We start from the raw sequence: 16,937 nt of genomic DNA, 5'->3' as shown, positions 1-16,937 counted from the left end.
TGTTAATTAATGCTTACTTCACTTATGTTTAGTTTCTTTTTAATTCATATTCCATTAATTAAGCAAAGCACACTCTACAATCTCTCTGCTTGGAATACTACTAGTGCATCATGTAGTGCTAATTAAATTAATTGGGGAAGATGTTTTAAGTATGTAATTAAATCAATTAATATAATTTATGCCTGGCTTGGTCTGACTGACTAAAGTGGAGCAGCTGAAGTTTAACTTGATGAATCTATTACAGCTTCTGTCACTGATCAATGCTCTTCTTGATTCCTAGCATCTGGCAGCCAACTGGAATTGCATCAAGGCCTCCAGGAGAACTATTATCCACATCCCATCATTAGGTATTGCACTTTTTTTTGCCTGCAGATTCATCCACAACCTCTATTACCCACCACATTACAGGTCCTTGATTGAGTTCAGGAAGCCCCCTTGTTTTGTTTCAAATTGGTCTCGGTAGGAAGATGTTCTTCAGATGATGAGAGTAATAACACACGGCCTTGCTCAAAACAGCATTTAATTTCAGGATTAAGCAAATAAAGTCATTACGCCAGCCCTGTTCGGATGAGAGGTGATTTGCTGTAATTCACTTTCATTTGTATGAAATGGAAGCTGAAGGGCTATGCTGAAATAGCAGATAATGCTTTCTATCTGTCTTTAATGATACGAGAGTCTGGGCTCACGCTTGTTGTCGTGTTAAATCAATAAATGGGGAATCTTGCTATATGTTGGGCTTAATCAAATGTGCAGTCAAAATGATAAGCTACATTGTCTGGAATTATTTAGTTCTAATTACTGTCAGATGGGAATCTTTATTTGCACTTAAGGCAAGGGGGTTCTAATGCTGACAAAAGGAATGCTGTGCCGTGCTAAATAATTAAGAAGCTGAATAGTGGGCTCTGTGTTTAAATAATCTGCTGCTTGGAGTAAATTAGCAGAAGCCCAGCAAATTAATTACATTTTATTAATTTGGGGAATAAAGAGTGTTTAGATTGAACAAACATCATTGCCTATTTTTATGCCAGTTTTTTTTATTTCCGAGGGTATGCTCGATGGCTGCGATCTACAGTGCCTGATATAGATACTCAGCAGAATCTACAGATGGGAAGGTTATGTGAGATCAAGGGTGAGTGCAGTCATTGCCCAGTGTTCATAAAGGTAGTTTTGACTAATTACTGGTACGCTCAAGGACAAGGTAACATTACTGCTGTGACTCCCCCACTCCCTGGGCCTTCCTCCGACTAAGCAGTGTTGTTGTCTGCACTTTGATATGCTTTGTTAATGTCACAGCAAAGAGATCTGTAAACTTCAACTTTCCCAAGGGATGAAAAATTGCTGAAATCTGGAAATAGATACAGCATAACGATAAGAAACGGACAGAAAATCCATCAACATCTGAGACTAAAAACAGGTTAATATTTTGGGTGCAGATCCTGTAAATTTTGTGTTCAGAGCAGTTTAAAAAAAAATTTGATGTCCCAGTTCAGTTGATGCTTCACGCACGTGCAAGTGGTTGTATCGTCATGTGATTATGATTGTTAAATATTGTTGTAAACTATAATAATGTAGTTAATGTGGAAAATTGGCAAAAGGCAGAGACTATAGAGAAATGTTCTTAATGGACTCTTTCACTTTGTTTGTGTGTTTCTGAATTGGTATGTGGCACACCATTCCGCACAGCTGCAGATATATCCATGATAATCTTTCTAATATGAAATTAATTTAGTTAATATACATAGATACATAGACAATAGATGCAGGAGTAGGCCATTAGGCCCTTCGACCTAGCACCGCCATTCAATGTGATCATGGCTGATCATCCACAATCAGTAGCCTTCTCCCCATACCCCTTGATTCCGCTAGCGCTAAGAGCTCTATCTAACTCTCTTTTGAATGCATCCAGTGAATCGGCCTCCACTGCCTCCCGAGGCAGAGAATTCCACAATTTCATCACTCTCTGTGTGAAAAAGTTTTTCCTCATCTATCTATCTATTATATAACTAAAACTCTCATCTTGTTATTTTCCGGTTTGCATTGTTTTTACATTTGCACAAAAACAGCACACGATAACACTACGATATTTCGCCACCTTACTCACCATTCAACTGTGCTGCAAGTGCAACAAGTTTTGTTCCGATCAGTAGTATATTTTAAGTTATTAAGGTTTAAAAATCATAAAAAACTGCACAAGCGCAGATTGGTCTCATCTCCTGTCAGTCACCGCCGGGACGGCGAGGCCCCTTCCTGCACTATCACCGCACTGATTGGCTGCATCCACTGTCAGTCACTGTCGGCGCCCACCTCTGCCCAGCGCGGCCTCTGGTCAAGGCAACCTCCGGTCAGAGGAGTGGCTACCTCAAGATCCCGGGGAGGCGAGTGGGGGAGGTGAGGAGGGAGAATGGGGGAGGAGGGGGATAGAGGGAGAGGAGGGGGGGGGATAGAGGGAGAGGAGGGGGGGGATAGGAGGGAGGGAGTGACTGAGGGTAGGGGAGAGGTGAGGGAGGGATTGGGGAGGGTAGAAGGAGGGAGAAAGAAGAGGGAGGAGGGAGAGTGGGGGAGGAGGGGGAATAGAGGGAGAGGAGGGGGGAGTGGGGGATGTGAGGAGGGATAGTGGGGGGGATGGGGAGGTGAGGGGTGGGGGATAGAGGGATAGGAAGGGATGGGGAGGGGAGATGAGTTATGGAGGGAGGGAGTGAGGGTAGAGGAGAGGGAGTGAGGGTTGGGGAGAGGGAGTGAGGAATGGGGAAAGAAGGAGGGTGAAGAGGAGGGTGGCGAGAGTGCTGGGGATGAGGGGAAATGAGCCGCACCTGCGCAGTTGGAGGCTATGTGTGAGTGGTACAATATTGCGTTGGGGGAACGGGTTACATGGGGGTATCAGGCCTCCCCTGTGACAGGGACCCAACAGGTCCCTCTTAGTCTAGTCTCAGTTCTAAATGGCCTCCCCCTTATTCTTAAATTGTGGTCCCTGGTTCAGGACTCCTCCAACATCGGGGGTGAAAATCCTGAAACTACCCTGTCCAATCCCTTAATAATTTTATGTTTCTATAAGATCCCCTCTCATTCTTCTGAATTCTAGTGAATACAAGCCCAGTTGCTCCATTCTTTCATCATGACAGTCCCGCCATCCCGGGAATTAACCTCGTGAACCTATGCTGCACTCCCTCAATAGCAAGAATGTCCTTCCTCAAATTAGAAGACCAAAACTGCACACAATACTCCAGGTGTGGTCTCACATGGGCCCTGTACAACTGCAGAAGGACCACTTTGCTCCTATACTCATCTCCTCTCGTTATGAAGGCCAACATGCCATTAGCTTTCTTCACTGCCTGCTGTACCTGCATGCCTACTTTCAGTGACTGATAACAAGGACACCCAGGTCTCGTGGTACTTCCCATTTTCCTAACCTGACACTATTCAGGTAATAATCTGCCTTCCTGTTTTTGCCTCCAAAGTGAATAACCTCACATTTATCCACATTATACTGCACCTGCTATGCATCTGCCCACTTACCCAACCTGTCCAAGTTACTCTGCATCCTCATTGCATCCTCTTCACAGTTCACACTGCCAACCAGCTTTGTGTCATCTGCAAATTTGCTAATGTTACTTTTAATTCCTTCAATTAAATCATTAATGTATATTGTAAATAGCTGCGGTCCCAGCACCGAGCATTGCGGTACCCCACTAGTCACTGCCTGCCATTCTGAAAGTGACCCGTTAATCCCTACTCTTTGTTTCCTGTCTGCCAACCAATTTTCTATCCATGTCAATAACCTACCCCCAATACCATGTACTTTAATTTTGCCCACTAATCTCCTGTGTGGGACCTTATCAAAGGCTTTCTTGAAGTCCAGGTACACTACATCCACTGGCTCTCACTTGTCCATTTTACTTGTTACATCCTCAAAGAATTCCAGAAGGTTTGTCAAGCATGATTTGTCAAGCATCGACCATGGGTGAACAATGAGGAAGATGACTGAACTTTATTGCCTTCCCTCACAGTGGGAACATTGATTCCGCTGTGTGGGGATGTTTATGTTAAACTCTGTCGTGTATTGTGTTCTTTATTTTCATTCATACGGCTGTATAGTACCTCGAATCTCACTGTACCAATTGGTGCATGTGACAATAAATGTAACTTGAACTTGAACCCTTCGTAAATCCATGCTGCTATCCAAATAGGCCCCTATTACATCTTTGATAATCGACTCCAGCATTTTCCCCACCACCAATGTTAGGCTAATTGGTCTATAATTCCCTGCTTCCTCTCCAACTCCTTTCTTGAAAAGTGGGATAACATTAGCTACCCTCCAATCCAAAGGAACTGATCCAGAATCTATAGAACATTGATAAATTAGAATTTTAAATTTGATAAAAACATTTAACATGAGACCAAGTGTCATACTCTGTTCATTGCCAGAACTCCCAACTGTAAGAAGGACAAGCATTTCTTACATGAATCTACTTGTAGACAGGTAGTCACCAATATCGAATTCTGTTCTCACACTCGTATTGTTAAACTCTGGTAACTTCCAAGAATATATGCTTGGGGGCTCCTCTCATTTCCCATGCACAATTGCTGGTAACTGGCAGCAATATCTGAAAATGTAGGATACATTTTAACATGCAGACTGATAATATTCAGAAGGTACACAAAAAAGCTGGAGAAACTCAGCGGGTGCAGCAGCATCTATGGAGCGAAGGAAAAAGGCAACATTTCGGGCCAAAACCCTTCTTCAGACATGACAATATTCAGTGTTATTTCATGACCACATCACTTGTCCACTGTCTAAATTTTGAGAATGCTTCTTTTATATCCAGTGATCACAAACTTCCTTCAATTAAATAATGGAAAGATCAAAGCCATTGCCTGTGGCCAACATCACAAACTTTGTCTCTACAGTTTCCATGCTCATCACTAGGACTGGCTATTTTTCATTCTTTTTATCATTATCCAACTCCTCTGTCGCCATAACACCACCAGATTCCATCTTAGCACAACTGTGCTGGGGAAACCCTCAACCATGCTTATTCTAAAACTCTTTGACCAGTCACCTTTCTGTAATTTAGGCTATCTAAACAGCTGCTGAATCCTAACTCATGCAAAAACCGACTTTACCATCACTGCCATGCTTTCTCTCCTTCACTTTCTCTTTCTTACCGTCTCAAATCTCATTCCTGGTCTTGCCTGTTCCTCTCTCTTAATCAACTACCCTAAATTCCTAGACGTTACTGTATGCCTTTGATCCTAGTATTCTGTTAAACCCTGAATTTTAAATGTACTGGCATAAGATCTGGTTTCTATCCTAGAACTTCTCTGCCTCACCACCTTTTCTTCCCCCTTTAAAATATTACTTAACATCCACCTGTTTGACCAATTATTTGGTCAATCTTTGACTGAACATTTGCTATGTGGTTCAATTATTTTCTTGTTTGGTTGGGTAAATCTGCTATGAAGAGCCCTGGAACAATTTTTGCCACCTCAAAGGCACTATATAAATGGAAGATGTTTAAGAAGGAACTGCAGATGCTGGAAAATTGAAGGTATGTTCATACCGCTGGGGTGTAAACTGCCCAAGTGAAATATGAGGTGCTGTCCTGGGCCTCCTCCATGGCCAGAGTGAGGCCTACCGTAAATTGGAGGAGCAGCACCTCATGTTTCGCTTGGGCGTCCTAGTGATGAGCATACCCAGCGGTATGAACATTTACTTCTCCAATTTCAGGTCGTCCCTGCTTTCTCCTCCCCTTCCCAGCTCTCCCTCAGCCCATTGTCTCCGCCTCTTCCTTTTTTCCTACCCCCCCCCCGCCCCGCCCTCACATCTGTCTGAAGAAGGGTCTCAACCCGAAACGTCGCCTATTTCCTTCGCTCCATAGATGCTGCCTCACCCGCTGAGTTTCTCCAGCATTTTTGTCTATACAAATAGAAGATGTCACCTCATATCCTGCATTGCATTAATGACGAAAATATTTGATGAGCTGTAAATTGCTTTAAGATATCCAGAGGATGTAAATTGAAGTTATTCATTTTAATTTATTATTTTATTTTTTTCTCTTTCCTTTAGCTTTCCTTTCTTTTCTCTGGATAGTCTTCCTACCAGAAATGGGTGTAGCAAGTGTCACAGGCCAAGTGCTCTTTATACTGTAATATTAATTGTATTATCATAACACTGTGTGTATACTGTTTATTCTAATCTTCACATGAACAAGGAATTTCATTACACCCTGGTGTATATGGAAATAATCTAATCAAATCTGAGATATTTGGGTTTTACTATTTAACATGTAATTTTTATTAATAAACATCAGCAGAGTGTTTCATGCTGCATACACAGAGCATATGGTTATATGGTTATATGCCTCTTTCAATGATTTTTTACATTTACCTCCCACTTGTCGTCTGTTCTTTTTCTTCTCCATCTTCTTTTGACTCCTGTATACTCAATACAGAATAGAGGCAGGCAGCCCTATTCTTAAAACTCTGATTTAACCGCCCACTAGGTGGTGTTTGGAAATAACTTTGGGTGACGCAGCTATACAATTTTCACTGACGACTTCCCCTGCCCTAAGATGAGAGAACCATAGCCAGAATAAAGTTGGTCTAATCTCTGCGAAGATCTCCACCAGGCAGCAGGATTGGCTTCAGGAATGAGAAAAGCCAATATACGATCCTTACTTTGATTATTTACCAGTGATTGCTGCTGTAAAGTATGTACATGTGTTGCATTTGGGCAGGAGCACAGTCTGATCGGGCCTGCATGCAATGATTAATGTTTGGATGGCAGTCCATTGATTTCCTTGAAGAATTAAAAGTATGCCCTTCATCACGTGAAGCTGATAGCACTTCTATTTCTGCAAAACTGGCAAATTTGACTTGAAACATACCAAAAGCCATCCAGCTAATATTAAGTGGCATGAAATGACATTATAAGTTAAAGATGGCAAAGCAACAGAGGCCTGTGATTTTTAATTTCTTCCAAAAATACCTTATGCACTAACAATTCAGAATGTAAAATTGTTCAGGTTTTAAAGAGAAAAAAAAATCTCATTCCAGAGCTGTTAGTAGAAAATGAATTTGTCTTCAAACAACCACAATGCACAAATTGATTCCCTGGTTCAAAACTCGGTCCTTTTCATTATGTGCCGATTGCAGTGACCTGCATTAACCGTGCAAAAGCACCAAAAGAGATTTAAAAAAAAAGTATAGTTGGACTTGGGATGTTGTCCCTCGGAATTAAATTACTTTTTTTTTGAAAAAAATACACTTTCCATGTGAGGATTTTCATTTTCAGAAAAATACACACTCGTATGAATAGGAATGAGATTAGTGCTGCTGATAACAATAACAAATGCGAGGAGAGAATCGCAACGGAGTGATGGATTGGAAATAAAGTTCCTGCAACAGATTAACCTGTCACTTGAATTGAGGAGACTGCAGAAGCAGAGGATGAAGCTTGAAAGGGGAAGTTAAGAATTAACCTCTTGATAGCAAGATTTCCCAAGGAAAGCAGTTCCAAAGGAAAAGTAATTATTTCAAACACCTTTCTGACAGTTTCGGCTTCTAGTCTAATGATTAATCTAATGTCTAAATGTGTTGTCTAATTTTTAAATTAAGTCGTTTTCATTAGGGTATAATAATGTGTAATTTATTTGATATAAGTAGAGGTAGTGTATCCTGTTCTAATAAAGAGATAAATAATAAATAACTGTTATCATAGTATTTTGGTTAAAATAAGCCTGGCTTCCATAAAATGAAGCAAGGGGCCCCACAGATCTAGCACTTCTAAACTCGGAAGTTTACTACGTATTTTTCTTTGAGCATAAACCAGGTCTTGATACGTACACATTAATAAGTTTGCATGGTAGTGTATGAAGGAAGTTGAAACCAAATACGGAATCAGCTGAAGCAAGATTAGAGGGTTGACAAAAACTGGAGGTGTGTAGGCAACTTTAATCTCTTTTATTCTGCACAATTTCATAAAACCATGAAATCACTATAGCACTAAAGGAGATGAATGGAATCTATGCTGTGTGTTTGTAAGAGCTACCCAGTTAATATCATTCACAACCTCTTTTCCCATAGCCCTGGACATTCTCTTTTTCTCCAAGTAGTTATTCAATTCCTTTTTGAAAACCACAATATAATTGACTGCTACTACCCTTTAAGGCAGTAAATCATCGATCATAAATACTTGCAGTGCAAAGAACAGTTTTCCATAGCGTCTTGATAATATATGTATCCTTTGATTCTCAACCTTTCCACCAATGGGAACAATTTTATTATGAATTCTTATGTCCATTTTTGTAATTGAACTCGTTTATGCAAAGATGTAAGAGTGTAACTACCCCTCCTGATGCTACAGTGCCCCTATTTGTGGCATGGTAGGGTTGCGACAATATAGGGGTATGCCCTATTTTCCAGTTATTCATTATTTCATTCTCAAATTCATTATCTGGCTGTTGCTGACGAGATCATCACTTATTGCTCTTGAGAAGACAATGATGAGACTATGACCTGACTCCATTAAGAGACAAAAACTGAGGTGAGCTTTTCAAGGACAAAGGTGCGGCAGCTCGAAGGAAGACATTGAGGGTATCTTTGGTCACAACTTTGTACTCTATTTCAGCACTTCTGACTGCATTTCACAACAATTTTGCTGCCACTCTGGACAGCCAACCTGTTAAACATACAACTATAACACTGAGGCGGTATCCCTGCTGAAGTTTCAAAACTCAGCAGGGAGGAATCTCAGCGGCAAATTCATAAATTCAACGTTGGCATCTAGGAAAAGTGGTCGTGGCAGAATATCTCAAACTCCTTAATTGTGACCATCTTACAACAAATCAAATTTGACTGCAATTCCCAACACCAGTGCCCTGCAAGTATGTGTTCTCAGTCATCTACTATACTCCCCATACACTCATGACTGTACAGTCAAATTTGGCTCTAACATCATCTGCAAGTTTGGAGATGACACCACTATGGTGGGCCCAGACACAAACAATGAAGGGATGGAGTAGAAGAAGGAGATAGAAAACGTGTCCCCTAGTGTGTGGGATAGTGTTGGTGTAAGTCAACCTAAGGCAGGCTAAAGGTAACCATAGAAGATACCTCCTCATGTTAACTGTGCACAGTATTAGAAGTTATTTACCACCCAAAATACTAAATACAACCCAACTCTTCTGCAGCCTATGAGAGTGAAACTTTTTCTTATCTCACAGCGAGCAACTGTTCCTAGGTAGCATTGGAAGCTCAGTCAAGAAACTATTTTAACCCATTGGAACCTGCCTTAAAACTGTAGGGAACTTCATTGTGATTTATAAAGTAGGTTTTTTTCTTTTTTGTGGTGAAGAATGATTGATAATCAATTTGTTCCACATGAAAACAGTCTGTGGTATATATTTTTTCTTTCTTTCTAGATGACAATGTAGATGTTATCTATATTTGCCCCCTGTGGATTGGTGAGGATGTGACCCAGTACTACATGAAACTGCTTGGGCTACAAGAAAGTGTCAAATCAGGAAAACCTGAGGCGATGGTGGACATGACAAATCGTCTCAAGGTCATCACACCAGAGGCAACAATACATTTTACTGTATGTTTCTCCAGTACATTTTACTGTATGTTTCTCCAGTAACTGTAAACTATTTTATGGCAGGGTGTGGGGGAGGTGAATATCAAGGTATGTGGAAGAAAAATGAGAAAAGAAACAAAGATCATGAAGTGAAATTAATCACATCAACCATGATCTATTGAATGGAGGAACAGGTTTATTATGTTCAACATTGCATCTTAGAATTGTCTTTTCCATTTATTTATTAATTATCTGCTTTCTCCATGTTTATTGACAAGGCCAGCATTTATTGCCTATCACTAATTGCTTGAACCATTTTGAGACTGCTTCCAAATTGAAGTTAGATAGGGAGTTAAACAATTTAGAGATGGGAACCTTGAAGGACCATCAATAAATTTCCAAGTCAGGATAGTGTATGACTTGGAGATGAACCTGCAGGTGGTGATCTCCCCGCAGGAAGATAAGAGTTTATATATGTGTAGACTTATTCATTTTGTGACTTACAAATTGATGTAGGGGTTGCTTGAGACTGGGACATGTGACCATTTGCAACTCGCAGGACTCCAGGTTGATTAAAACCAGGTCCTGCCCTAAGACTTGCCCTCCCCTTGCTGAACATGACATTACAAAGTGCAAATTAAAAGTACTCAGAAAGGGTACAAAATCATTTAAATTATCACTTTAGATATCCTTTACAATACAATATAATACAATACAATTATACTTTATTAGCCAAGTATGTTTTGCAACATATGAGGAATTTCATTTACCAAGTCAGTCATACAAATAAACAGAACACACAAAATACATTTTAACATAAACATCCACCACAGTGACTCCTCCACATTCCTCAATGTGATGGAAGGCGAAAAAAAGTTCAATCTCTTCCCTTCTTTGTTCTCCCACGTTGCGGGGCCTCGAGCCTTCCGTTGCCAGGATGATCTTACTCTGGTAGCCGGTGGTCAGGCCCTCCGTGCCGGGGCGATCAAGCTCTTGCACCAGGGGGGATCTCAGCTCCCCCGCGCCGGTGATCGGACCCCGGGGTGGGGCTTGTCGAATCTTCTGCGTCATTGGAGCTCCCAACCCGACAGTCTCTACCCGAGACTGCGAGCTCTCGATGGTAAAGTCAGCAGACCGCTGTTGGAGCGATCCCAGGCTCCGGTGGTAAGTCTGCATCCCGCGGGGGAGGGGGGGCTCAAAGTCAGTCCCGAGCAAGGCCTCCAGCTCCATGCTGTTAGGCCGCAGAGCGACCGGAGATACGACCCGGAAAACAATCGCATCTCCGGCAGGGTAAGAGATTGAAAAAAAGTTTCCTCCGACCCCCTCCCCCCACATAAAACAAACCAGAGAACATTTACACAAACTTTTAAAATACACTAAAAATGACAAAAAAGACGAAAAAACACAGACTGTTGGCGAGGCTGCCAATAGTGTGGTGCCCCTCATGGGAAAAACACAAAGTTATAGAAACTCTAGAAGATAAAGGAAAAATAAAACTTATTGTTTTAGGTGCAAAGTCAGAACAGCTGAAAATTATTTGTGGCGCTTGTATTGAGCAGTGTTTTGTTTTCCCCTGTCCCTCCTCTGACTCCCACCTGCAATCTCTGCCTCCCCAGTCAGCAATCTCCAGAGGTCAATGGCCTATAATTTGACAGTCAGCACCAGAGTCTCCCACTTTCTTGGTGGCTTGCTGCGGTACTCCCTTTCCTTTGATAATATGATTTTGCCCTGGTATGTTCACAGAGTCTGCCCCTTCATTTTAAATTCACAATGTATGTCTCCTGCACTATGTAATTACAGCGAAATTAGCACAAATGAGTTTGTTGCATGTATTTTATGTTTATTTCCCTTGTAGATTAGGTAGGCAAAGGCACTGCTGGCTCTAGTATTAAACCATGCAGACCAGCAGGACCTTGGTTTGACCCATTTGCTTTGTTCATTCTCACTGTTTTGTAACAGTTGATGAACAATCAGTGTCTTGCCCTAAATGATGGTTCTTCATGTGTGGTCTGAGACAATGAATGTTAATAAGCTGTTGAGCTGGAGAGGGAATCACGTTTAGGCCCCAGCTTGTGCTCACACAAACTCTTTGCCAAACAGTGATACGCGTTACAAATTAAGAGCTGGAAACTCTACCTGAGGTTTTTATGAAGCCTTCTCTTCTCACTGATGCTGGAATGCTGAGTAATTTGTAATTCATCAAATGTTGCTTGGCTAACACAACATGAATTTCAGAATTTAAACTGAAATTAAATGCTCCCTGTAGCATCAGATCAGGCACCCTTACCTGCAACCTTCGAACAAGCAGCCATTTTCTCTTTAACAAATATTATGCACAATCTCCTCACAAAATATTTGGGAGAATTTATTGAAAAAATTAATTAATGGTGCATGGCACAGCACTTATTGTGAACAGAAATATGTTACAGACAGGTAACCAGTAAGTGGGTATATGTATGTGTGTGTGTGTGTGTGTGTGTGTGTGTGTTTTTTTTTAATGTCACTGCAATCCGGCTGATGCATTTTTTGTTAGTTATTTGTATTGATTTTTTCCAAGCTTTAGTCTTAAACTGTGCCACAACTGTCTTTTAGATAAATCACTGTTATTGAAGGCTGCCAGCATCTTTTCATGCGACAGAAGGGTAATTCCACGTGGATCAAATAAATACAGATGTGTAGTAATTAGTTGAATTCCCAAGGAACCCATTTACGATGCACTAAAAATGTGAAGGATTATGGAACCGTTGTGAGTCTCCACACTGGTGGCTTTTATCAATTTAAACTGCTAAACTATAGCTCTGGTCACAACCTAGTCTACTATTAATAATGTATTTGTTGTGTACAGCATAATAAATTAGGCCTTGGGAGTAGAAAAGGATACAATCTAACAAGAGTAATGTCACTATTCACAGACCCACCACTTGTGCCTGGCCACTCATCTGAAATACAGTCCCCAGGCAATAAAGCGAATAAAAAATCTTATTGAAGGCAAGCCTGCATACATCGTTGGTGGATTGCTTCACCAGGATGACTTAGCTGTTGCAGATATGCTAAATGTACCAATCCTGGGCCCAGAGCCGGAAGTGGCCCATTTGTACAGTACCAAGTCTGGAAGTAAAAGAATTTTTACAAGTGCATCTGTGCCAATGCCACCTGGAGAATATGATATATACAGACGTCAGCAGGTATGTTACCATTATATTCTTGCATTACATTCAATGCATTCCATCATATCCCACATGTTTTTATGTTACTTTGTTTTCATATATGAGCATATTTTGAATGCATAGTTCATGTCATTTTTACATGCTAACCTTTGGCAATTTTGGGAATATTGTTGGCTCACTGCCTCACCATCAGCAGTAGGTCAAAGTTACCAAATAGTATAGAACAATGTAACAGAGGAACAGGACCTTCAGTCCACAATGTCTGTGCTGATATGGAGAATTTCACCTCATCCTGCCTCAGCAAGCAATTTACTTTGAACACATTATTCTGCTCCCCAAGGGCCTTGAATTGTATTTGTCAGGCCATACTATTTCAATTGCCAATGTGTTAGATCCTCAATACTCTTTTTTGTGTTGCCCCATTACTCATTATGAAAAAAACAAACAATTTTAGTAATCCACACATTCTTGTGTCAGAGTGTGGGAATTATAAAGAGGGTTTTCTGTTTCAATGTAGAGGACAGCCCTCACCTGGAGTAAAAGTCTAGAGGTTGCACACTGCCAATCCCTGGATGAAAGTCAATGGTCACTGGCACCTGTTTTTTAAGAGGGCATGTTGCTATTATAAAGTTCTATTGTATTACAGTGCTACGTGGATCCAACAGTTCAACAGCGACCAAACTACATTGTCAACTGCTCCTGGATGTTCAGTTTCACCTACCCTCATTTTCCCCATCCATTACCTCCACCCCCCCCCCCCCCCCCCCCCACCACCACCACCACCCCCAGGATGGTCTGAGGGCCGCTCATATCTTCATTGAAGAGATGCTGAACCAGTCTTCAGCGCTTTGCTGAATTTATTTTTACAAGGTGTAGCTATGGGAAATCTCATAGGCCCAAGGAACGCCTAGCTGTTCGTAGAAGACATGGACTAATCCTTATTTCAGTCGTATTCAGGTGTCCTCCACATTTTTCTACTTCTGTTGATGACTATATTAACACAGTTTTCTGCATTAGTGTACAACTTAAACATCTCATTACTTTTGCTGCATATTTCTGCTTTTACATTCACATGGTCAATATCTGACTTTTCTTCTGTTTCTTGACATGTTCATCTCCATCCAAACATAGTTTAGCTGCCAATATCCATTTTCAGCCCACCAACTCCCAGCATTCTTGACTACATTTCCATTCTGTTTCCTGTTAGAACTCCATTCCATTCATCCACAGTCTCTGCTCCAATGATTTTCCATGCTAATGCCCCTTTGAGATGTTTTCCTTCTTTCCCCCTAGTATTCCCTCTACCATGATTAAGAAGGCTTTCAACCATAACTCCTTGATCTCCTACAGTTTTTCTCTTCACACTGAGAGCCATGAGAAGGTTCCCTTTGACCTTGGTAAGTATCCACTATCCTCAACATTTGAGAGTGGTATCATCCATAGCTTTCCCTATCTCCAATATGATTCTTCCACCTGACACATTTTCCCCACCCCTTCCATTTCAGCATTCTGAGGAACATTTTCTTTGTGACTCAGCACGTTTCCTTGCAGGAATTTGCAATTTAGATGTGATTATAGTGTATTTTTCTGTCAACACTGGGATTGAGATTCATAGATGAGTGAAACTCAATAGATAAGGGCCACAACATTACATTTTGCTTTGCAGCTATAACTGGTACCTCTGGTATAAGTGTACCTGTGGAGAAAGACCTTCCTGGGAAATAAGAGCAGAAAATACAGGAGTTGGAATCACTAGTCAAATCAATATCTGGAAGTGAAGGAAAGGTTAAATGTTTTGATTGGATTCTTTCATTTGGACCTGACTGAAGTGCTATGTTTTTTTCCCCATATTATCAATTTTTTCAAATGCATTCTCCATCATCGAAGCTTCCTTTTAATCTCCAGAGGATCTAGTATAAATTAGTTTACCAAGAAAGAGGATCATTTTCATGACGAAAAATCACAGCAATAGACTTGCTTGTCCAGTTTCAGCATACAGGCCAATATTTAGACAGACATCCTGCAGAGTAAATCTTTGTTTTGTGTGTTTAAGCACATTTTGATTGCAGAGTTGGTCAATATATCCCTGCAGCTACGCATTCTTGAACAGAGAAAAATGAAGATGAACAACTATTCTATATTTTCCATGTTACTTTTTTTGTAAAACAAATAAGGTGACTAGTCTTTTTGCCCCCCAGGCCTCACTACATTTATGTTTAAATGTGGCAAGCATCTTCCCCAAAATTATATCACCGAATGAGTTTACTGGAAATTTCTGAATATTCACATATGTACTCTTCCTCTGGGATTAATTCAAAAATATGTTGGTTGTACAAGAAAAACATATTGGAGTAATATTTATTGTTACAGTCTGGAGTTAGAGAATGAAGAATTTCCTCATGCTGTACTTTTGAATAAAGCATCTTTTGTCGATTTTACATTGCAACCAATCTGAGTATATTTGTAATGGCAAATTATTTATAATATGTCCAAACATTTCTTTATAGTCATTACTTTGAAATATCATTTTTGAGTGTTCAGGCCAAAAAACAGTCTGTCTCTTCCACTCGCTGTTTGTTCTTTTAGTTAAACTCATATTTGTCACCCATTTTAATTCCTATATTAGTTCTCAGTCTGTCAACATCTCAATTTTAAATTTCTTACTGTTATTTTTTATATTTAATTCATTTATTTGCCACCAACATTCTTGCTTTTCCTGTAATAAATGTTCTTCTTGTCATTTCCTGGCATAATTTCTCTATGTAGTTCTTTCTGATAATATTTTTGGGTGCACTGAAATTTCCAAATTGTGGGAACCAATAGCTTTCAACATGGACAAGTTCAGACGTCTTAAAATGTTGATTCATTTTGTTTACATTACATGTTCTCCGTGGCTTTCTGGCCCTCACCCAAGCCGCACTGCTTTGATGCTGAACAGTGGCAATGTCTATCTATGCCTCTCTCTCGCTCTCTCTCTCGCGCTCTCTCTCTCTCTCTCTCTCTCTCTCTCGCGCTCTCTCGCGCTCTCTCGCTCGCTCTGCCCGCATATTTCTCTCTCGCTCTCTCCACCTCTCCCGCTCTCTCTCTCACTGTGCTCTCTATCTCTTATCTCAGCTAAATGGCTAGTAAGAGGTGGCTTAAGAAGTCTATGGAATCATGATAGATCACGAGCAGCTAGACTAGGCACAAGTTAGAAAATGGACAGCAGAATTATGAATGAGCTTGCTAAAGACAATGGAAGATGGCAGGTACACAGTGAATATATTTGCCACCTACAGGTTCTCTTCAAATACAAGGAAATTAGGAATTTTATTTAATTTGGTGAATAACCACAACCTGATATAAAATGTTGTTTCTGACCTATTAAAATCAGTTGATTAAAATATTGGTCATAAATAGGAATTTAATAACTTACACTGCACCTTATCTTGAGAAAATTCTATTTTTTTTCAGATGCGTGAAGTCCTTATTCAGCTTATTATTGAAAACCTGGAAATTAAACGTTGGCTCTTCAAAGTGGACACTGAGTTTGGTGGACGAGGTACTGCATACTTTGATGTTACTCACCTCGCATGTTATCATCAAACTCTAATGGAATTTAAGAAAGTTGGTCCTACTATATGGCTGAAGAGTAAATGGATGCAGGTACATGCACTATGGTTTCAATATCTAATGTGGCGGGGCCTGGGTATTTATGCACGGCAGTTGGGAATAAAATATTTACCTTGTGACAATATCTATTTATTTTTCAAAGATTACTGCAACAAAAATACATGTGTGTTGCTGATTTTAAATTTGCACCTCAACCTAAAACCCAACAGAAAACTGTTTTCATGAGACATTACCCTTTGCTGCCCTTTCACCTAAATATTTCACCAAATTATTGCATCAGCAGTCTGTAACCAATTGGTAAGTTTGTGATTATCTTGATGTTATAATTGAATTGTGTACCTAAATGTAAGGAAGAGGTTTATTGAATCTTTCCTCAAAACGATCTAGAACTTGCATAAACCCTTTTCCCCCAAATCCTTCCTGTTTGAAATATTCATCTATTTTTACTTCCAATTATGCTGTGATCCCTACCTCAACCTAGAGCTCAATGCTCTTAAGGCAGTGGAATTGATTGTAGACTTTAGGAGAGCTCACCCCACTCACCATCAACAACACCACAGTCACATCTGTGGAGTTTTTTTAAG

At 40.4% G+C, this 16,937-nt stretch overlaps 1 protein-coding gene across 3 annotated transcripts in view; it reads left to right on the top strand.

Annotated features, from left to right (window-relative positions):
• The window catches only part of iqch (IQ motif containing H), a 115,217-nt gene that overhangs the window by 36,906 nt on the left and 61,374 nt on the right, over positions 1-16,937 (top strand). For all 3 annotated transcript variants that reach the window (XM_033050028.1, XM_033050029.1, XM_033050030.1), the window contains 5 exons: positions 281-347; positions 1,046-1,129; positions 9,420-9,595; positions 12,487-12,759; positions 16,195-16,386. In XM_033050028.1, the coding sequence (XP_032905919.1) occupies positions 281-347; positions 1,046-1,129; positions 9,420-9,595; positions 12,487-12,759; positions 16,195-16,386 (792 nt within the window). The remainder of the gene's footprint in view (positions 1-280; positions 348-1,045; positions 1,130-9,419; positions 9,596-12,486; positions 12,760-16,194; positions 16,387-16,937) is intronic.

This window comes from Amblyraja radiata, chromosome 34 (genome assembly GCF_010909765.2).
Source record: "Amblyraja radiata isolate CabotCenter1 chromosome 34, sAmbRad1.1.pri, whole genome shotgun sequence".
Lineage (NCBI taxonomy): Eukaryota > Metazoa > Chordata > Chondrichthyes > Rajiformes > Rajidae > Amblyraja > Amblyraja radiata.
This window is presented reverse-complemented; position numbering and strand designations above follow the sequence as displayed.